Genomic DNA, 23,643 nt, shown 5'->3' with positions numbered 1-23,643 from the left:
ACAGTGCAGGAGGCAGCTAGCCCAGCCCAGTCACAAACCTATGGCTACAGCTGATTGTGCCCAGTCATCTCGTCATCTAGCATGGCCCTAGTGTCGGAATGCTGCTGGACTGTGCCAGTCATCTCGTCATCTAGCATGGCCCTAGTGTCGGGATGCTGCTGGACTCTGAATGAACCTGCCTCAAAATTCACAGCTATTTGTATGGCTCTGGGGTGAATTTTTTGCACTATTACCCAGCCCTTGGTCATTTAGGTCATAACATGGTTCTTTCTGTGGTATGGTGACACTGCTCTGCCTACTTTGACTATTACTGCTGTGTGCTGCAGGTTTTTCAGCACAGCTGGCCCTTCTGTTGGGGTATTGCCCGGGATTAGTTCCCCACTGTGGCTACTTGCACCAATGATTTTAATGTAAGTGACACTCACTCAGATTATACCAGACTGGCCTTTTAAACACAATACATTTACTACACTACATTTTACAGCCACTTCCCATCTTCCTTAAGCTATGCAAATTCATTCTCCATCTTGCTTAGGGGATCCAGTCTGCTGGAACCTGGATTACCCATGCACTGCATTTCTGAGCTGCTCATCATCTTGGATAAATAAAAGCTTTACAAAGCAAAATCAGTGTCACTTTCATGCTAGGAATTGCAACAACCAAGGTTATAGTTACCTGTCATGTACCAACTTGACATGTTCAATGTGCTGCATTAGTTGCTCTGCAGTAATCCACCCCTCCTGTGCCCCTACCATCCGACTAAGAGGATGAACTAGACTTGGTTCCCTGGAATTATTGAAGAGAGTAAGGTTTTGCGTAGGCAACATCTCTAAGAGTTTATCTGGCCAATAGAGCTCTGGTTGGGTTATATTTAAAAGAGTAGCTCCTTCCATTGTTGCTGGTAAATGAAACATGCGGCCCATTATATGACACATAGTTCCATTAATCGACAACCCATTGCCTCTAAAATCTAACTGCCTTGTACCCATGAGTTTTCCTTGTCCATAGCAACTTGCCACCACTATTATATTGTTGTACACTGGTATACCAAATGTAGATCCACTATCTGGAAGTAGGGCTTGGGTTACATCATGTCCTTTCACATCGTTGACTGTCCATCTTGCAGCTGAACAATTGTATGGCACATGCATTTCCTCCCAACTGGATCTCACGAGTAGGAGATATGGTGACTACCCTGCTTTAGCATTGCTGTACCTCACTCTTGATCATTACCATACACCGATCCACATCTTCTGCTATCAGCAACACACCATCCTCTTTTATCTGCACAAGCCATACTGTATAGGTGTGCACTGTGTAATACCTAAATAATGCGTGCTTGTCCACCACTAACAACTCCACTGACAAATGCAAGTGTGCACTATATGTTTTTACTTCCACCATTGCACCATGGTATTAAGAAGGCAGGTTCTGACTGTTAGGCTCTGCTACTAATTGTAGTTCTGGCAGTAATTCTTTCTGCGCTTTCTTCAGCCTCTTCAGATATTCCTCGGTTGACACTAGGATGAGACTTAGTTACTTGTGTAGTGCCTGATGAGAGGCTTCCTGCAAACTCGCTAGCTCTACTCTTGCATCTCAGGCAATACCTCCAAGTGACTGCAACAGTCTTATTAGCATTATTCTTGCATCTAATACCTCCATATGTGCTTGAATGACCTCTAAATCCAGGCTTAGAGTGCTAGCTGACACTCTAGCATAATCTGTTACCTCTTTACTTAGTTGTCGAAGCATGCGCGTGTTGTTCAGCATGTTGCTCTCCAAACTTACAATCCATGGGAAATGCCAGATTTCCTTCTATCAGTTCTCTTGTGGCTTCTGCTGTTTTGTCATTTTATTTGCTTCCACTGTCCCAAACACTGTATTTAGCATCCTTTTTCCTGCATCTAGCTGTCCTCTTTTTTTCTCCTCTGCAATTCATGCTGTACTACTACTCCTATACTTCCTTTTTCTGCTCTTTCAACCATGCATACACCATGAGCAGTGTCTTGTGCTCCCCAGAGTACTCCATTTCTAGTTGCTAATTCTTGACAACTCAAAAATACCTCTTCCAACCTCCTTATTTAATTATGTAGTTCCCAAACATTAAACACCAAACTAAATGACCACTCCTAACCAAACAGCATCACAACCTGCTGCCTGGGAAACAAAACTCCTCTATCCAGGTTATGATCTTGCAGCATTCCTACTCTGTCTCAGGAAAGAAGGGACAGCACCATCGAGACTAGCATTCTTCCTTTCTTGCCCTCGCCGAACAGCAACCTGAGGTGGGGACTACTATCATCTCCTCTGCCTCCAGAAACCCACTCTCTCCAATCAGCATATCTCACACAAAAATTAGAGATAATCCTTACCCTGACATAAACGTACAATACTACCCATAATTACTGTATAATCTATACAACACAGGAAAAACGAGATTGCAAGAATCTTTTAGAAACAAAATATTTTGGCTGCCTCCGCAGCCTAAACAAATAAGGTATGTGAGGTCCAAGGTCCAACTCGTCCTGTTGCTTTTTCTTCTACTCCTTATGTTTTGCTCTTCTCTTTGGTTCTAATTATATTCCCTCTGGGATTGACTCTGGCACAGCCTTGAATGATTGTAAGCATCCAGCGTGTAAGGTCGTCAATCTTGTTGGCAACTGTGTCTTCAAAACTCATGTAATGTGGATTCAATAATTTGGTATGGGCCCTGGTACCATGTCACAAACGTTTTTGTCTTCCATTTCTGAGTATATAGACTTGACAACATCACCCACAGGCCCACCTTGTACTGAGATAATGTTCCTGTCAAATTTACTGCCCCCTGTGCTGATGTGTTCATGTCCTAATCTACGTGGAGGGAGTTAACATCCTTCCAGTTGACTGAGGATGAAGTGGACTATTTTAAAATTATTTTCCCTCTCAACAACTGACACAGTTCTTTCATAAAGTCTGACATTAAGTTCCCTCAGCTTGGACGGTAAAGCCACTCACAGTCCTAACCTAGTCTCCTTACATAACAACCCACCACACACGGTGAACTATTACTGCTTGCTGTCCTGCTTACACTGTGCTGCTTGCCACTCAGCAACTTCTTGACCTAGTGCTTGTATTGCCACTAGCTTCCTATTTAGTTTGTTGGCATTCAAAGCAGCATTGTTGCTACTTTAAACTTCCTCCTGTACATGCAATATTGGAAGTACGGTACTCCATAGACCTGGCTAAGCATCTTCCTCTGTGTTGTAGAATAATTCCTCTCAGCTCCACTCAATTGTTTTGATGCAAAAGCAATAGGGTGTTTATCTCCATTGACCTCCTGGCTCAAAATTCATGTGAGAGCATGGTTCAACCCATCACATGGTAATATAAATTCTTACTGAAAATCCAGAAATGCCAACACTGGGCTCAAAATAAGTACTTCCTTTAATTCCTCAATTTCTACTTGACACTTCTCAGACCACACAAATTTGATACCCTTTTTCAGAAATTGTGTAAGTGGTCATGCTGCATCCATAAATCCTCTCACGAATTGTCTACAATAAATTTCAAGGCCCAGGAATGATTGTACCTTTTTACTTGTCCCTTGTACTGAAAATTTTCACACCATCTGTTTAACCATTGATAATTCCCCACACCATACTTAACTAATTACTTGACTCAAGTAACTTACTTCTTCCAATGCAAAATCGCACTTCTAAGTACTCAGTGTCAAATGTGCTGCCTGCAACCTCTTGAACATTTCCCTCAGTGTCTGCCTAAGTTCCTTCATATACCTTGAAAAAAGAATTATGTCTCCCAAATACACTAAACATTGATGATGTTTAGTTCTTTCAACATCCTGTCTAACAATCACTGAATTGTTACTGGTGGACTCTTTAAATGATGTAGCATTCTCCTATAATGATAATTTCCCCTAGGTACTGAAAAGCAGACTTTCGTGTATGTTCTGGAGTCATGTTTAGCTGATGGAACTCACTCCTCAGGTCCATTGTTGAGAAATACTGGCATCACACAAGATTATCGTGACTTCTGTGATGTTTGGAATGAGTTGGGCATCTATTGTTGTCTTACTATTCAAATAGCAATAGTTGCAACAGAACTGATAATTCATTGAACCAACTATAGAGTTTTTCAGTGTGATTACAGTTCCTGTCCTCAGAGACTACTACTCTCTTCTTTTACACTGCTAGCTAACTGCTGATTGATAAATTCTTTTAAAATTGGCTGCAGAGACTGTGGTGTTCTTTACGGCCTCCGGCACACTGAAGCTTCATTAGCTGTAGGAATCCTCTTTTGAATCACGATCATTGCAGGCAATGGCCCCCATGGAAAGAAACAAGTCTTGAAACTCGTAACAACAGTTCTTCCCTTGGTGCCCTCTCTGTTCCCCGCAAATGCTTAACTTTCTCATGCAATGCATTCTTAGTTGCATTCTGTGCTTTTTCATAGCTTACACCTCCTGTGCATCAATTTCCTCTTTTCCTCATGTGATTATGTTGATTTTTCTGGCATGATAAATGTTGATGCTCTTCATGGGTATGCAGCTGAATTTCATCGTACTAACGACACGAAATTTCAACAATCCAGCTGGCCACCATCTTCAGATGATATTGCAGGTGCACAATCACGCCAGAACTGAGGTAACATGAGATATGGCTGCTGTGTCTGATGTTACCTCAGTTCTGGCATGATTGCACACCTGCAATGTCATGAAGATGGCAGGTAGTTGAATCGTTGAATTATCGTGTCATCAGAGCATTGAAATCTGGCTACATTGTTAACATCGAGTATAGATTTAAGTGTCAGGAAGTCATTTCTGAAAGTATTTGTATGGAGTGTAGCCATGTATGGAAGTGAAACATGGAGGATAAATAGTTTGGACAAGAAGAGAATAGAAGCTTTCGAAGTGTGGTGCTACAGAAGAATGCTGAAGATTAGATGGGTAGATCACATAACTAATGAGGAAGTATTGAAAAGGATTGGGGAGAAGAGAAATTTATGGCACAACTTGACCTGAAGAAGGGATCGGTTGGTAGGACATGTTCTGAGGCAACAAGGGATCACCAATTTAGTACTGGAGGGCAGCATGGAGGGTAAAAATCGTAGAGAGAGACCAAGAGATGACTACACTAAGCAGATTCAGAAGGATGTAGGTTGCAGTAGGTACTGGGAGATGAAGAAGCTTGCACAGGATAGAGTAGCATAGAGAGCTGCATCAAACCAGTCCCAGGACTGAAGACCACAACAACAGCCCCTGAAGAGCATCAAATCTTCATCTTCCAGTATTTATAACATTACCACTAACATTCCCTTTAAAAACGTAATCTTCTCAGCACCAAAATTATCTGCACTGACAGGTATTACCTGGCCTCCGTCCCTTTTCTGTATGCATACAGTACTTTGTCTTGCCAAACAATATGCTGCATGCAATACGTCACTATCCTCCAGCGGTTCCAATATACACAACATATCATCTGGTGAGGCCAGTTCCACATTCACATTCAGTGACTTCCCAGTGCTATTCGACACACAGTCATGCTAATTAAACATTAACTGGATTGTCTTGTGCAATAGCTGCTCCTCACATCAGGTCAACATTTGCGACAACTTCCCCTAGTCGGAATATCTCCTTACCAAGTTCCAAACTACATCTTCAAAAGTCACTTATAGCATGACACTGATGCAGGAAGTCTAACCCTAGGCTCATGTTGTAGACTTTGTTTGTGTGAGACACCACTTCCATACAGTGCCTAAACTTGGTTACCTCCAGTTGAAAATTCATCATTATCAATCCCAGTGGCCATACATCGTTGTCCCGTGCCCTTCATATCCTAATAGTTTGTTGATGTAATTATAAAATAGTATGATGTACACTGTCTGACAAAAAAGTAAAGCACCCAAATGGGGAGGAGGAAACAAAATGGCACTTCACAGGTTGGGAGGGTATGTGTCTTTATTTCAGTGATTACAAAAATCAAGTCAAATTACAAAGAACTTGGCACTATGAACCCACTTGTCAGTGTGATGTTTCACCTCCTCTGATTCAGTTGAGAAAGGTGTTATAAAGTTGTATTCTCTCCTGAGGAAAGTTGGCACATGACTGTTGTAACTAGTCATTGATATCCTGGATACTGGCTGTGGGACAGAGTTTATGTCTGAGTGTGTTCTACATATGTTCTATCGAGCACAGATCCGGGCATCTTGCTAGTCATGGGAGCACCTCAAAATAAAGCAGGCAGTTTATAGAGACATGTGCCATGTGTGGACGAGGATTCTCTGTTGAAAAATGACTCCATGATACTGTCACATGAGAGGTAACAGTTGAGGACACAGTATATCTGTGACGCACTGTTGTGTCATCGTATTTCCCTCAGTCACTAGCAGCTGTGACCTGAAGTAATGTTCACTTGCTCCTCACATAATGACATCAGCAATAACACTGCAGTGCCTCTCCAAAACATTGGAAGAATGGAGCTTCTCCCAAGGTCCCCACCATACTGTCATCTGTGGTATTGCAGCATCACAATCCGTGTCTGGAAACAATTTTGATGCTGTTAATCAGCAGTCTGTGCTTCCCGGTCATAGCACCATTCCAAATGGAAACCATTCATGGTGAAGTGTTAACAGCAGCTTAAATATGGGATTGTAAATCCCTAGTCCAGCTGTTGCTCTGGTGCGGGATGATGCAATATGTTGCAGGGAGCCCATTACTTGTTCTCAGATGGCAGGCTAGATGTGCCTGGTGTGTAATATGGTGACCCTCCATTGTGGTGGTCAGACATGGGTGACTGCAATCTTGATGATGAGTACACCTGCCCTCATGTTCCTACTCAGCCCAAGGTCAAGCCAATGTCACTTCTGAATATCCCACAAATCTGGATATTGCACGATCTGACAAGCCGGCCAAATGTATATCCAGAATGAGGTCCCTTTCAAATACTGTTAGGTGCTGATAACATTGTCTCACATGAGTACACAGATCTCCATGTCCTACAAAATGATCACTCAATGTCTGATGCTGTTCACAGCCATTATATGCTGATACCTAGCCAGGCTTGATTGTAACATGGGCAGCAATAATGCATTCTTGTGGCTATTCAGTCTGCCACAGAAGATAGCAGTACTAACCATTTACATACTTGTTGATGGTGTGTGAATGTACAAAGTTACATTGTCATCTAACCATATCATCTGGGTGCTTCACTTTCTTTGTCAGGCTGTGTAATAGGTTTGTCTTCATTTTATTCTATTTCATAGACTACATTAAAAGCTTTGTTCATATCAGTGAAATGTGAGTCATGTGATATTGCCTAGTTGTCTGACTTTTATTAAGCAGAAGCATACACTTCACAATACTACCCCAATTTTACTTAGAACATAAGCTGAGGTATCTAAAAGTTATGCATGTTCTGTAAAGTCTTTACTTTAAAGAAAATACAAGGCACTTTAATGGGCACAAGTCTGTGGGAAAACTACTGAGAAAATTTCAGTTCCCATAAAGAAATGAACACTGCCATTCTTACATGAAATCACATTGTCATTCAAAATACACTCCTGGAAATTGAAATAAGAACACCGTGAATTCATTGTCCCAGGTAGGGGAAACTTTATTGACACATTCCTGGGGTCAGATACATCACATGATCACACTGACAGAACCACAGGCACATACACACAGGCAACAGAGCATGCACAATGTCGGCACTAGTACAGTGTATATCCACCTTTCGCAGCAATGCAGGCTGCTATTCTCCCATGGAGACGATCCTAGAGATGCTGGACGTAGACCTGTGGAACGGCTTGCTATGCCGTTTCCACCTGGTGCCTCAGTTGGACCAGCGTTCGTGCTGGACGTGCAGACCGCGTGAGACGACGCTTCATCCAGTCCCAAACATGCTCAATGGGGGACAGATCCGGAGATCTTGCTGGCCAGGGTAGTTGACTTACACCTTCTAGAGCACGTTGGGTGGCACGGGATACATGCGGACGTGCATTGTCCTGTTGGAACAGCAAGTTCCCTTGCCGGTCTAGGAATGGTAGAACGATGGATTCGATGACGGTTTGGATGTACCGTGCACTATTCAGTGTCCCCTCGACGATCACCAGAGGTGTACGGCCAGTGTAGGAGATCGCTCCCCACACCATGATGCCGGGTGTTGGCCCTGTGTGCCTCGGTCGTATGCAGTCCTGATTGTGGCGCTCACCTGCACGGCGCCAAACACGCATACGACCATCATTGGCACCAAGGCAGAAGCGACTCTCATCGCTGAAGACGACACGTCTCCATTCGTCCCTCCATTCACGCCTGTCGCGACACCACTGGAGGCGGGCTGCACGATGTTGGGGCGTGAGCGGAAGACGGCCTAACGGTGTGCGGGACCGTAGCCCAGCTTCATGGAGACGTTTGCGAATGGTCCTCGCTGATACCCCAGGAGCAACAGTGTCCCTAATTTGCTGGGAAGTGGCGGTGCGGTCCCCTACGGCACTGCGTAGGATCCTACGGTCTTGGCGTGCATCCGTGCGTCGCTGCGGTCTGGTCCCAGGTCGACGGGCACGTGCACCTTCCGCCGACCACTGGCGACAACATCGATGTACTGTGGAGACCTCACGCCCCACGTGTTGAGCAATTCGGCGGTACGTCCACCCGGCCTCCCGCATGCCCACTATACACCTTCGCTCAAAGTCCGTCAACTGCACATACGGTTCACGTCCACGCTGTCGCGGCATGCTACCAGTGTTAAAGACTGCGATGGAGCTCCGTATGCCACGGAAAACTGGCTGACACTGACGACGGCGGTGCACAAATGCTGCGCAGCTAGCGCCATTCGACGGCCAACACCGCGGTTCCTGGTGTGTCCGCTGTGCCGTGTGTGTGATCATTGCTTGTACAGCCCTCTCGCAGTGTCCGGAGCAAGTATGGTGGGTCTGACACACCGGTGTCAATATGTTCTTTTTTCCATTTCCAGGAGTGTATGTTCTCCCCAAATACAAATATACACTGATGAGTGAAAAAATTATGACCACAGCCTATCATAGTATTGAATGCCACCAGGCAGCATTGTGGGCACGTGTTGAGTGGTAAAGAAAGTACATAAGTGGAACAGAACTGAATGGGCAATCATTCTAATAACAATATGAACCACAAATTGGGAAATACAGGCGCAAGTGACTTTGATAAAGGGCAGATTGGTATGGTCCAGCATCTGGGAACATGTACCTCTTAAATGGCAGTGATGGTTGGCTGTCCATGTATTACTGTCATGAGTATCGTGAAACCACGAGCATTACGGTGCTGGACTTCCATGTATATCACACAATGTGGAGGTCAAAGGCTCTTTCTGTAATGTAGGTCATATAGCAATCTGTGGCAGATCTGATCACTTTGTACAAAGCTGGTGCAGGCACAAGTGTTTCAGAGCACACAGTTAAGTGCAAATTATTGAACATGATGCTTCACAGCAGATGACCCCCACATGTTCCCTTGTTGACCCAACAACATTGTTAATTACAGTAGCAACTGCATGGGATCATCAAGATTGAAATGTGGATCACTGGAAACATGTCACCATGACAGATGATTGACATTTCTTGTTGCACCAGGTCAATGGTCAGATATGCCATCATTGACACAAAAGACTGCTTGAAACTTGTACTGTACCACAGACAGAGACTGATGGGGATAATACTATGTTGTGGTCAACTTTCAGCAGGGCTTGTTCACAATCTTTGTTAGTAATCAAAAACACCATGATGGCAATAGGATGAGTGAACATTGTTGCAGACTACCTCCATACCTTCATGCTTGATGACTTCCGCAACAGTTATGGTATCTTGCAGTAGGAAAACTTCACAGAACCTGAATTATTCTACAGTGATTTCAGGAGAATTATAGAGAATTCACATTGAAGTCATGGCCACCAAAACTGGTGATTGGAATACAGTTGAATTACACTATTGGGGCTAGCTGCCCACTTACAAACGACCAGTCCACAATTTATAAATGGGAATTGTGTGACTTGTGTCATTTTTGTAGACATATAGTGGTACATATATCTTGAAACCTATCAAGGATTTGTTGAATCCATGTGATGCAGAATCTCTGCTGTTTTGCACTCTAAATGTGTACCAAGATGCTATTAAGCAGCTTGCCACAATATTTTCGGTCGTCATTGTATGAAGGTACAATTAGCAGGCACTTTAAGCCCTGCAAATTGGAAATATTTGCCATATAAAGATTCAGAATCATTAGTACATGAAAAATTTATAAACTGTAGTCACTGCACAGTACCTTAATTTTACATATTTTTCATCCAATACTTGTCACAGTCAGAACTCCAATTCACAATGTAAAATCTGTGAAATAATGTTGTAGTTGAACACTGTACAAAAATATATGTTCTAGACGCACAGCTGGCATACTTGATCTATAGCCTAGAAAGAGCATTTGATTCATTTTGACAGTCATGCTTTTTATTTAATTTATACTATTCATGAGTTGTTTGGGAAAATAATTCACATGATCAAGTATTTTTTCTTTCTGTGTGGTGACTTCTTAAATGTGATGTCTGCTGTATGTGAGGCCCTTAATCATTGTGGTGTCACAGTATGAGCATGTAATTGTAATAGAAGACACAAATATGTAACTGCATCTGAAATCTCTTTCTGTGAGGAATTTAAGAAGATTTTCGCACTAACAATTGAACTATCATACCTCTGAATCCATCTCATCACACCCCACGCTACCATAACCTAATAGATACAATGGCAATGGAGAGTACAGATAAAGCAGTTTGTGCCAGTCATACTTCCTCTGTTGGCCTTTCTGACAATGTTTTAATATTCTTAATCATCCCTATACAGCCCACTGGAAAAAATCGCACCTTACAACATTCAGAAATTAAAACCTGTCAAGAATGCATGATACCCTTCAAAAGGACTGTTTATAAATCCCGTGGTAAGTAATGATCCAAAGTTAGATTGTAAATTCTGGAAATTCAACTGAAGCCTAGTACACTTTATAACTCGTGATACTTGTACATCCAAGAACTGTCTCACGTAAAGAATAAACAAGGCACTGCACTTAGAAAACTCAAGCAAAATCAAACTACTGATTATAATGAAGTATATAGGAAGTTGTAAAATGGGGCGAAGCAAAAAATGTGCAACACCAGTATCAGAGAGCCTATTTTGTTGTATACAGCAAGTCAAATCCTGCAACACTGGGATTTTGGGGGAGGGGGGCTGTGCAGATTCAGCAGAATCTGTTGCTGTATTTTCAAGCACCTTTCCAGATGAATTAAATGTCTTTCTTAACAGCAGCCAGCTTTCAAGCTGCACTAAATTATCGACCATAAAGTAGCACTTTCATGACAGCTGCATTTTCCATAAAACATGTTTCTAAGTGTGCAGTACAGAAAATAATCATGACATTCTTTTTTTAAGGAGTAGATAATGATGGGGTGAGCATACGTTTGCTTAAAAACATGGTTAATACTATTTTCTAGTCCTTACATACATCTTCAATTTCTCTCTCACTAGTTGCACACATTCCACTGACCCTACTGAATCTGAGCAATGTAATTTGCTATCAGGCAACTACAGGCTGCTCAGAATATTATGTGCAGCATTGAAAGCTTTAGAGTATACTGTTCATAAACAACTGATAGGCTGCTTTAAAACTTACAATAGACATCAATCAGGCTTCGAAAACAGCATAGCGCAGCAGCTGCATTAATCAGATGACTGATGGCACCAAACATACTATAGACAGGGGTAAGGGAACCATTTTAACCACACTTTAATTCAGCAAAGTTTTTGATAGTGTTAATTTAGCTCTATTATTTATGAAAATGAAAAACTGGCTTTCTCAGACAGAATGACATTGTGGTTTGACAGCTACCTCAAAAATAAATATTGACTGGTGGTCTGTGGTTCAGAGAAGTCATCATAGAGACATGTCCTCTCAAAGAGTCCTGAATGTCCAGTTCTTAAGTTTGTTGCTTTTTTCATTGTGTGTTTATAATATTCATGTGTTCTAAATACTTGTAACTACTGCTTACATGCTGACAACAGCCTGTTGTAGCAAAGCATGAGCCCTGAGAATATGTCCACTGTCATAAGAGGTGTGAATGATGATCTTTGCTCAGCATCATGTTGTTGTTGTTGTGGTCTTCAGTCTAGAGACTAGTTTGATGCAGCTCAGCATCATAGTGGGCACTTTTTTTTTTTTTTTTTTTTTTTTTTTTTTTTTTTTTTTTTTTTTTTTTTTTTTTTTTTTTTTTACAGCTAAACGCCAAGAAGATGCAGTTCACCTTCATATATCACAAGTTGATCGCCAAATATTTTATGAAATTTTTTTTCGTATATTCCGTGATGGTATCTATCTACCCTGTCAAGAACAGTGGAAAACCTTGGCATAATCTGGGAAGAGGAATTATATTGGGCAGAACAAACTATTATAGCACACAGGAAATCTCTCTCTTACGTAAATGTGGTCCAAAAGCTCAGAAAAGTGTTTCCACCTAAAGTAAAATGAAAATTAATCCAGTCCTTAATCCAGCTAAATCTGTGCTATGAGGTTGTTTGGATGGACTGAACACAGAAAATTCAGATGACTCAAGCTAGTGTGTAACAATCAGTTGTTTGATCAAGTCAGTTCTTCCTATACCACAAGGGTAGATGTGACCTGATAGGTAATGAGCTGTAAGTACCCTCATATTACAAGAATTGGAAACACAACTCTTTTGGTCCATATTGTATATCAATTAGGTTCCTTTTAGAGTATACTAGTTCCATACTTAGCAATCATACACAACTGCTTGTTCAACAAAGGTCTGTTGTTAAAGACTGAAAAGCTGCATGGGTCACTTCACTACTTTAGAAATGAAATGAGAATAGTCCACTGAATTACAGACCCATATCACTGACACCGATTTGCAGTAAAATTTTGGAGCTTTTGCTATGTTCAAACATAATGAATTATCCTAAAGAAACCCATCTATAGACACACAGTCAGCATGGATTCTGAAAACAGCATTATTGTGAAATACAACCAGCTCTTTATTCACACTAAATAATTAGTGCTATTCACAAGGGATCTCAAATTTATTCCATATTTCTATGTTTCCAGAAGGCTTTTGACACAGCTCGTGACAGCAACTTCTAATCAGATTTCGTGACTAGATTTCATGTTTTTCTGTCAGAAAGGTCACACTTCATGGTAATTGATGGAAAGTCATCAAGTAAACCAGAAGTGATATTTAGTGTTCCCCAAGGAAATTTCATAGGTCCACTGCTATTCCTAATCTATATAGATGATTTACAAAACAATCTGAGCAGCTCTCTTAGATCCCGTGCAGAAGATGATGTCATTTACCATCTCGTAAAGTCATCATAAAATCTAAACCATTTACCAAATGATTTAGACAAGATACACTAATGGTGTAAAAAGTGGCAATTGGCTCTAAAGAATAAAAAGTTTGAAGTCAGCCACATGAGTACTAAAAGGAATCTAATAAATATTAGTTACACTATAAGTCAGACAAATCTGAAGGCTGGCAATTCAAAATACTTAGGGATTATGGTTATGAATAACTTAAATTATAATGATCACATAGGTAATGTTATTGGGAAAGCTAACCAAAGACTGTAGTTTATTGGCGGGATACTTAGAACATGCAGCAAGTCTACCAAAGGGACTACCTGCACAACACTTCTCCATTCTCTCCATGATGTCGGTTCCTTACCAGATAGTATTGACAGAAGACATCAAAAAGATTCAAAGAAGATCGGTCCATTTTTTTATCATCATGAAGTAGGGGAGAGAGTGTCATGGATATTATTTGTGAGTTGGGGTGGCAATTATTTAAACAAAGGTGATTTTTCTTGAGGTGAGACCTTTTCACAAAATTTCAATCACAAATTTTCTCTTCCAAATTTGAAATTTTTATTTGTTGACACCCATCTACATGGGGGAGAAATGATCATCAAAATAAAATAAGTGAAATCAGAGCTCACACTGAAAGAGTTAAGTGGTCATTTTTCCCACACACTCTTCGAGAGGGGAATGGCAGAGAAATAGAAAGGAAGTTTGATGAGCCCTCTGTGATGCTGTTATGGTGTGGAAGAAAAACTGACTCTATATGTAAGATATAGTGTATATACAAGACCTGAAGGCTGTTCTCCCTGTTATTTCTAACACATATCTTAATCATCAATCTCAAAAACATATTACTAACTTGTTGAATATAACTTACGCAGAGTCCAAATGTAAGATTGACCTTTATTCAGGATTTCATCAGTCCACACCCTCAGCACAATTTTGCAGCTTTCAAAGTGGAATTTTTGCCTTAGTAAAACTTTCAACAGTTCTTTTTCTGAGATGATTTCTTGTTTCAGCATTCTTATATCTTTCTGCCACTGATAAATGTTTCTGTTGAGAACTAGCAGAATTTTTTTCTGCCATAGAACAGAGTGTTTTTCTAATTTAAGGTGTTTCTTAATACACTATGTGATCAAAAGTATCCATACACACACCCAAAAAATACATTTTTCATATTAGGTGCATTGTGCTGCCACCTACTGCCATGTACTCCATATCAGTGACCTTAGTAGTCATTAGAAATCGTGAGAGAGTGGAATGGGGTGCTCCGTGGAACTCATGGACTTCGAACATGGTCAGGTGATTGGGTATAACTTATGTCATACATCTGTATGCAAGATTTCCACACTCCTAAACATTCCTAGGTCCACTGTTTCTGATGTGATAGTGAAGTGTAAATGTGAAGGTACATTTACAGAACAAAAGCGTACAGACTGACCTCATTTGTTGACTGAAAGAGACCGCCAACAGTTGAAGAGGGTCATAATGTGTAATAGGCAAACATCTATCCAGACCATCACACAGGAATTCCAAACTGCATCAAGATCCACTGCAAGTACTATTACAGTTAGGCAGCAGGTGAGAAAATTTGGATTTCATGGTCGAACCCCTGCTCGTAAGCGACACATCACACTGGTAAATGCCAGATGACACCTCGCTTGGTGTAAGGAGCATAAACATTGGACGATCGAACAGTGGAAAAGTGTTGTGGGAGTGACAAATCACAGTACACCATGTGGCAATCCAGTGGTAGGTTGTGGGTATGGTGAGTGCCTGGTGAACATCATCTGCCAGCGTGTGTAGTGCCAACAGTAAAATTTGGAGGCAGTGGTGTTATGGTGTAGTTTTTTTCAAGGAGGGGGCTTGCACCCCTTGTTGTTTTGCATTGCACTATCACAACACAGGCCTACATTGATGTTTTAAGCACATCCGTGCTTCCTACTGTTGAAGAGCAATTTTGGGATTGCAATTGCATCTTTGAACATGATCAAGCGCCTGTTCATAATGCACTGCCTGAAGCAGAGTGGTTACACGAAAATAACATCCCTGTAATGGACTGGCCTGCACAGAGTCCTGACCTGAATCCTGTAGAACATGGAATGCCAACTTCATGCCAGGCCTCACCAACTGACACCGATACCTGTCCTCAGTGCAGCACTCTGTGAAGAATAGACTGCCATTCCCCAAGAAACCTTGCAGCACCTTGAATGTATGCCTGCAAGAGTGCAAGCTGTCATCAAGGCTAAGGGTAGGCCAACACCATATTAAATTCCAGCATTACTGGTGGAGATGCCACAAACTTGTAAGTAATTTTCAGCCAGGTGTCTGGATACTTTTGACCACATTGTGTATAATCTGTCATTTCTTCCTAAATTTGACAAAGCTGTTCCCACCAAATTAAACAACTAGACAATCTGCACAACATTATTTTCAAATCTGTATCTATAAACTTTGACTAGCATATTGTTAAGCCCTTTCATGTGTGTTCACAGCTATATGAATAATACTAGACAAAACCATACATAAATTGAGCCTGTGTGTGTTTTATTGTTCCACAATTCTAGATGGTGTTGTAAAGATATTTTCAACTGCTCAGCAGTTTATGCACCACCAGAGCATAGTATATGAATGCAAGTATGCAGTGACTCTTAATGCACAGGTGTGCTCTTCATTTTTCACATGCATTATTACTGGCATTCTCTTTCCAAATTGAGCTTCACTAATGCTGGTAACTGAAAATTCATTGAAATTTTGCATTCGAGCATGCAATCTATTGTGGAAAATACTTACACTGCTGGACATTATTCTAGCGAAAAATGAAGATAACATGCTATAGACATAAAATTTAACTGACAGGAAGAAGATGCTGTGATATGCAAATGATTAGCTTTTCAGAGCATTCATACAAGGTTGGTGCCGGTGGCAACACCTACAACGTGCTAGCATGAGGACATTTTCCAACTGATTTGTCATATACAAACAGCAGTTGACCAGCATTGCCTGGTGAAACATTGTTTTGATGCCTCATGTGAGGAGGAGAAATGCGTACCATCACGTTTCCGACTTTGATAAAGGTCGGATTGTAGCCTATCGCGATTGTGGTTTATCGTATTGCGACATTGCTGCTCGCGTTAGTCGAGATCCAATGACTGTTAGCAGAATAGGGAATCAGTGGTTTCAGGAGGGTAATACGGAATGCTGTGCTGGATCCCAATGGCCTCATATGACCAGCAGTTGAGATGACAGGCATCTTATCTGCATGGCTGTAACGGATCGTGCAGCCACATCTTGATCCCTCAGTCAACAGATGGGGGCGTTTGCAAGACAACAACCATGTGCATGAACAGTTTGATGATATTTGCAGCAACATGAACTATAAGCTCAGAGACCACGACTGCGGTTACCCTTCCCGCTGCATCACAGACAGGAGCGCCTGCTATGTTGTACTCAACAACAAACCTGGGTGCACGAATGGCAAAATGTCATTCTTTCAGATGAATCCAAGTTCTGTTTACAGCATCATGATGGTACATCCGTGTTTGGCGACATCGTGCACATTGGAAGCGTGTATTCATCATCGCCATACTGGCGTATCACCAGGTGTGGTGGTATGGGGTGCCATTGGTTACACGTCTCGGTCACCTGTTGTTCGCATTGATGGCACTTTGAACAGCGGACATTACATTTCAGATGTGTTTCGACCCGTGGCTCTACCCTTCATTCGATACCTGCAAACACTACATATCAGCAGGATAATGCATGACAGCATGTTGCAGGTCCTGTACGGGCCTTTCTGGATACAGAAAATATTCGACTGCTGTCCTGGCCAGCACATTCTCCAGATCTCTCACCAATTGAAAACATCTGGTTGATGGTGGCCGAGCAACTGGCTTATCACGATACGCCAGTCACTACTCTTGATGAGCTGTGGTATCGTGTTTAAGCTGCATGGGCAGCTGTACCTGTACACGCCATCCAAGCTCTATTTGGCTCAATGCCCAGGCATATCAAGGCTGTTATTAGGGCCAGAGGTGGTTGGTTTGGGTACTGATTTCTCAGGATCTATGCATCCAAATGGCGTGAAAATGTAATCGCATGCCAGTTCTAGTATAATATATTTGTCCAATGAATACCCGTTTATCATCTGCATTTCTTCTTGGTTGTAGCAATTTTATTGGCCAGTAGTGTATTTATTCTCAATTGCCTTGGTTGCACTGGGTAGACTTAAAATAGTTTACCTGCTTTGCATCTTGTGAGTTGCCATCACATGTAAAGATACTGGAATGATGAAATGCAAAACTACTAATGAATATTAAAAGTTAAGAAGGTAAAGATAAAGAGAAAACTAAAAATATGCATAGTATCTTGTTACAAAAGTTTAAAATTTCAAACAGTCAGCTAATACCCATTTTGGTCACTTGACGGCAACTGCCTCACATACTCTTGCAATAAATAATGATTACATTATAGTTCTTAAACATGTATTTTTTTATAATTGTACTTCCTGTGCTTATAAGCTAAGCAAGCTGGTGTGCCTTTTACAAACATAAGCATTCCACTTTATAAGGTTGGTAGGTGAGCAGGCACAGCATTGTTGTCAAGTGCTTAAAGTGTGTGTTAGTTGACTGTTTGACATATACCTTTTGTGGCATGATACTGGGTATACATTTATTTTTCTCTTTATCTTGCAAGTATTTAATTTTTTATATTTAGTAGTACCTTGCATTTTGTCTTGTCAGTATTTGTTAGTTCTTCTGATAATGAGTCATAAGAGTCATATCTGGTAAACAGTTATAACTCCATCCTATAAAATCAAGACAATTTATTTTGAATAAAAAAGAAATGAAAATTGCTTATCATGTCAAATAAATGTGCAGGAAATAAAGCAGTCTAAAACTCTCACTCTTAAAATAGTCACCTGTGTTCAATAATACATCAAATCTTTTAATGTGTGACCCACTTCGTTATTATTCTAGAAACAAAGGTATTGTTGAAAAATTGCTCCTGGCACATTAAAGGTGTTGGTTAGAGAAATGTAATAATCCTGAAGATGTTATAGCCCACTTCATATTTTGAACTGTTTGCTACTGAAAATCTGGCATTTAGTGATATGAAGTTTTTACATGATAGGACAAAATCATTATCTATTGCACCACAATAAGCATTGAGGATGTAGTCTCTGGAGATATGGATAGTCACTATTCCACTTGTAATTACATTGAGTTCTGTGCAACCTTTGTAAAGGCATGTCAGTCTGCTCACAAACAGATGATATCTCTTATCACAGATGTTTCATGCAAAACATTTGCAGTCCATATAGCAAAATGAAAAATATGAAAAATTAGTGACTCTTATCCTGTAAATGTGTTTTGGGCGTGTCTTTAATCTCTGAGGAGAGAGCTCTGCTTATCAACAAAGATAACAGACTAAATTCACAAGTGTATATTACTAGAAGAAAGATATTATACATTACAGACAAATATTAAATATAAACATTCAACTGAGAGAACAAAAAAATCTGAAAATTGGTGACATGTATGTTGTTTCTAAAGCATTGCACATTATTATTTCAGCTGGACAGTAAAGAAGCAGATGGTGACAAAGAAGATGAGTTAGATTTCTACACTGAGGCACCATTACCAGGATAGAAAAAAAATCTCATATTCTGCACTACATGTACATTTTCCATTATTTTGTAGCTGCAGGAAAGAGCTACATCTGTAACTGTAATGCGTCATGCAGAATCTAGATGGACATAAAATTAAAAGCAATAATCATTTGACTCATTTATGAGTGGTGATGTGTTCTTCTGAACAAACAGCATTTAAACAGTTCCATAAAGTTGGCTCTCTTGAAACCAAAACTTTGAAAAGTGTGTGTGATCTTCTCTTTCCAAGTGCCTTGTAAAAAAAAAGATTTCTAAAAAAAATTTCCTGTATGTATGTAATTAATTGATAATGTAACAGTTAAGCAGCTATGATAATTTCTTTAAAATGAGTCTTTCATCTACTAGCTCTCTTTCTTATTAGTAAAACAAATGAGCTATTATTACTTTACCTTATGTGTACATTCATTGTCCTCAGTAGAATACTGCAAGAGACATAAAAGGAAATAAATATATATTGTCTACAATATGAGAATGTGCATACAGCTATTTTGCAAGAAAAGTGTTCTAGAAAGCTGTTTGCCTCTATCTGGCTTTCATATAGTATAAAAATTTTATTTCTTGAGAATCATTTTCTGCCGACTTTCAAGCAGTCTGACATTATTTATGGAATAATTAAACATTTCATTTTGTCATTATGTTTTCTCTACGAGGCAACAATTCTATTTACATCAGCTGTCCATTACTATCAGTACCTGTCCTTTTTCATGATAGTGTATTTAAGGTTTAAGTTTGTGGAAATCAATGTAGTTGGTGTTAAGATGGAACAATGACTCTTCCCACATTGATTATATTGTAGTTAATAATGTTGAAGATGAGTACTATGTCATTCACTGTGAAGCATCCTTATATGTATATATGTGATCATATGTACTTTTGTGTTTTGTGTGTGTGTGTGTGTGTGTGTGGAGAGAGAGAGAGAGAGAGAGAGAGAAAGAGAGAGAGAGAGAGAGAGAGAGGCATGAGTTAGCGCACAATAATGCAAACGACGTGAAATGAAAGTGAGAAATTAAGGAGGTATGGAGGAGAGATATAGATTATTAACTTATCTTATTGTCATGGATATTGTGTGAAAGTTGTGAAATAACATAATAAATATATTTTTAGAAATTTACACAGATGTATTGCTTAAACACCAATTGTAATGGACATGGTGCTACTTCTTTCAAGTTCTTCCGGCCTCTAATTAGTTTTGTGGTTACTGATACTGACTTAATGGCCTGTGGCACTAACATGATGATATTTCTTTTATGATGTGTTTAGTTTGATTGACTGCTTCACATATGATACTATTCAGCAAAACTTTAGTATTAGTATCTCTGAGGAAATTATACATGCTGTATACAAATAAACCTTTTCATGACTCTTGTTTACAAGCACTCTGAGTCCAAGTAACCAGTAAGCTACATTTTCAGTATCAGACAAATGTGAATAACCTGGTATTATCTGTTTTTATTTTCAGTATGATATTGATTTCCATAATTTTGCTTCACTACAACTGAAGGAGCGATGTGTATGAAGTGATCTCTCATCATTTCTTATTTATGATGTTAACCTTCTTCCATTGTAAACAATGTACAGTTATGTACCGATTTACACGAGAGTTAAAAGAATCATTGTGAAGTACCTGCAATATAAAACTGGTGCTCTGCTAGGGACTTATGGTAATAAACTTGAGTGAACAGAAAAATGCTGAGAAACAAAACAAAATTTGAGTGGGGAAAAATAAACGTTGATAGATATAAGCTACTTAAGTGAATAAAAAAAATGAAGAAAATATAACACGATATGTTTCATACGCTGTTGTTGAAATCCATTACTTCAGCTGGAAAAAATGGAATGTGTGACTTACTATATCAATTTGATTAGGTAGTATTCACATCATGCTGCCACTGCAGTAAATGTCTGTAATAGGTAAAGCATTCAGCAAAGTGGAAGGAATTTGTAAAGCACTAAATATCTGTAGGGACCACATGAAGTATATATATGTTGAGTTAAGTAGTTCATTTGAATAGAAAGTCATATAGACTGACATGTTTTGCACTGTAACAGTCATTTCTTTCAAAATAATTAACTGTATAATTCTTATCGATCTTCAACACACTGTCTATCTGGAATTTAGGACTATTTATTGTACTTGTACACTCACTGGCAAAGAATGTGATATAGTGGTAATACTTAGCTCCATAAATAACTCAGTAATTGACAAAGACTGTTTCTCTACAGTGTTTTTTGCTTTATCTCAAGCTGTAATTTTAAATTTTTACGTAGGACATTAGAATATAATTGCAACTATTAATTTTCCCCTTACTATCTCAAGGGATACTCTTAGGATTCTACCTGAGCTTCATGACTTTGTCTAAGATAATGTTACATTATTCCATTAAATTTATTTAAATAACTGGTTTCATTAACAGATTGTTACTGTGCTTAAAAGAGCAGATGTGTAGAATATGAACTTTATGAAAATTTGCCATTATACAGTGGAGCAATTTTGGCAGATTAAGTAGTTCCAGCCTGTCTTGAGATGTAATCAGCTGCTCGTCTGTGATTAAAGAACTACTTTCTTCTGTCTGCTGAAATTTATGAATTTTAGATTTGTGGACTGCCAAGCTTTCAAAATGTCTGATTTGTGGTTACCCTTAAGCAGATGACTTTCTTATAGCCATATTTTATATGGAAGAGTAATATATTTTTAAAACATTCATCTTAAACATGGGATGTTATCCTGGATATATTTTTTGTATTTCTTTCATGTGAATCATGGTTTTGGGTGACATTAGCCTAAATAACCATGTCACAAAACATTCTGTGATAGAAAATGTACGTAGTGCTAACATACAGTATTAAACATTGTACTTATTCACATAAAAATATGAATAATGGAAAGTAATCATTAAGAAAAAGTTTTCTTTATGACTACTTACACCGAAAGAGTTATTGTAGCAGCAGATCTGATATTTTCTGTTATCTCAGAATGGTGAAAGTCTTATCATGTATCTTTTTCCTAAATTAATTGTAACACTTAAAACTACTCATGTATCCCATGAGATAAAATGTATACAACATACATTATTTGGAACATATTCAAAATAAATACCTGGAAGTCTTCTTGTTATTTTATTGTTATGATGTTAAACGTGTCAATAATTCAAGAGAACTCTATCCACACTTGGATACTGGAGTGTGCGTACATAAATGTGTTAATCATAAATGAAGTAGGAACTCATGCATTTAATCACAAATAATACAATTAATTTTTCCATAGATACTAAAAAAACGCATTAACTGCCACGCTGTCTTCCAATTCCTAACATGTGTTATGCATATTCACACACTGTAAGGACTAAAATGGGTAATCACCTGGTTATTTCCAAATTGCAGTTATGTTAATTGAAATAACTCTCATATTAAATAAAAAAATGTCAAAGTCACAAGTAAAATAGATCCATTATATGTTTCGCCTCTTCTCTTAAATTCCTGCAGTCTAAAATAAAAATTGGTCTTGAAAGCCCTCCTAGAAATTTATCACAGGGTGTAAACTATACCAGAAATATGTGCAAGCCCATTCATACTCTGAGTAAAATCAAAATTTATTAAATAATATTCCTTTTTTTATTTGTATAAAAAATAATGATTTCAATAAACTTCAAGCATTGTTTCAAACATCCATACCTTTTTTTTTAATTTGATGTTTTATTGCAAAATGTGCTCCATACAACCATCAACTATTTATTGTTGTGCAATAAAAACTGCTTTTATTTCCCTGCAACACCTCCTGAGCATCCTCTTCAATACTCTAGCCTCTCAAGAGTACTCTGTTAATTGCCACTTCTACTCAGCCTGGCTCCTTAATTTTAATAACAAACATTGTTGCAATATTAATTTTGTTTCATCAGAATTGTTGCTCTCAATACAATACAACTTCCTTTCTCCTTTAAAGAGTTGCTCAAAATTTAAGCATTTTATGTGACACTACTGCACCTTTAAATGTGAATAACCTAGGTTGAATATTGATGTACTGAAAACAAAAGGGAAAGGAACAGATTCTTCTTTTAAAAAAATAAACTTGATAATGTTTTGTTAAAAGTACTGAGGGATAGTTGGAAAGGAGGGGCCACCCATTCACACACTAAGTTCACAGTGACTCATTTTTTATTAGATAGCTTCCTCACAACAAATGGATCCTTCTCAGCCTGGAGTATGAGTAAACTATTCATCCTACCAGCCTTTATGAATATATCCCTCTTTGCTTCCAGAGGAAGGAACTACCAGTTCAGGAATATAGGTATCGTTTTTTCTACTCTTTAAGTGTTTATGTTGGTAAGTTTTTGGACTTTCACCCCCTGAAATCAAATCATCCTGCTCCTTCTGTAGGGAAATTTTGTTGTATCTACATGAGACACATACACACCCTGACAAAACAACTGAAATACCGAGAAAGGGAGGAGGAAACAAAATGTGACTTCACAGGTTGAGAGGGTATGTGATTACAAAATAGAGAGAAATTTACAAATAATTTAACAGTGTGAGCCCACTTATCAGTATTTCATTACAGCCTCTCTGGCCTGAATATATATCACTGATTCAGTTGAGA

The 23,643-nt window shown here is 39.2% G+C and overlaps 1 protein-coding gene across 14 annotated transcripts in view; it reads left to right on the top strand.

The window, feature by feature from the left end:
* The window catches only part of LOC126268165 (band 3 anion transport protein), an 811,429-nt gene extending 789,265 nt beyond the window's left edge, over positions 1 to 22,164 (top strand). For all 14 annotated transcript variants that reach the window (XM_049973749.1, XM_049973744.1, XM_049973747.1 and 11 more), the window contains one exon: positions 18,955 to 22,164. In XM_049973749.1, the coding sequence (XP_049829706.1) occupies positions 18,955 to 19,029 (75 nt within the window). In that variant the 3' untranslated portion in view covers positions 19,030 to 22,164. The remainder of the gene's footprint in view (positions 1 to 18,954) is intronic.
* The last annotated feature ends 1,479 nt before the right edge of the window (positions 22,165 to 23,643 follow it).

This window comes from Schistocerca gregaria, chromosome 4 (assembly GCF_023897955.1).
Source record: "Schistocerca gregaria isolate iqSchGreg1 chromosome 4, iqSchGreg1.2, whole genome shotgun sequence".
NCBI classification, from domain to species: Eukaryota; Metazoa; Arthropoda; class Insecta; order Orthoptera; family Acrididae; genus Schistocerca; species Schistocerca gregaria.
The sequence above is the reverse complement of the archived record's forward strand: the minus strand, read 5'-3'. Positions and strand labels throughout refer to the sequence as shown.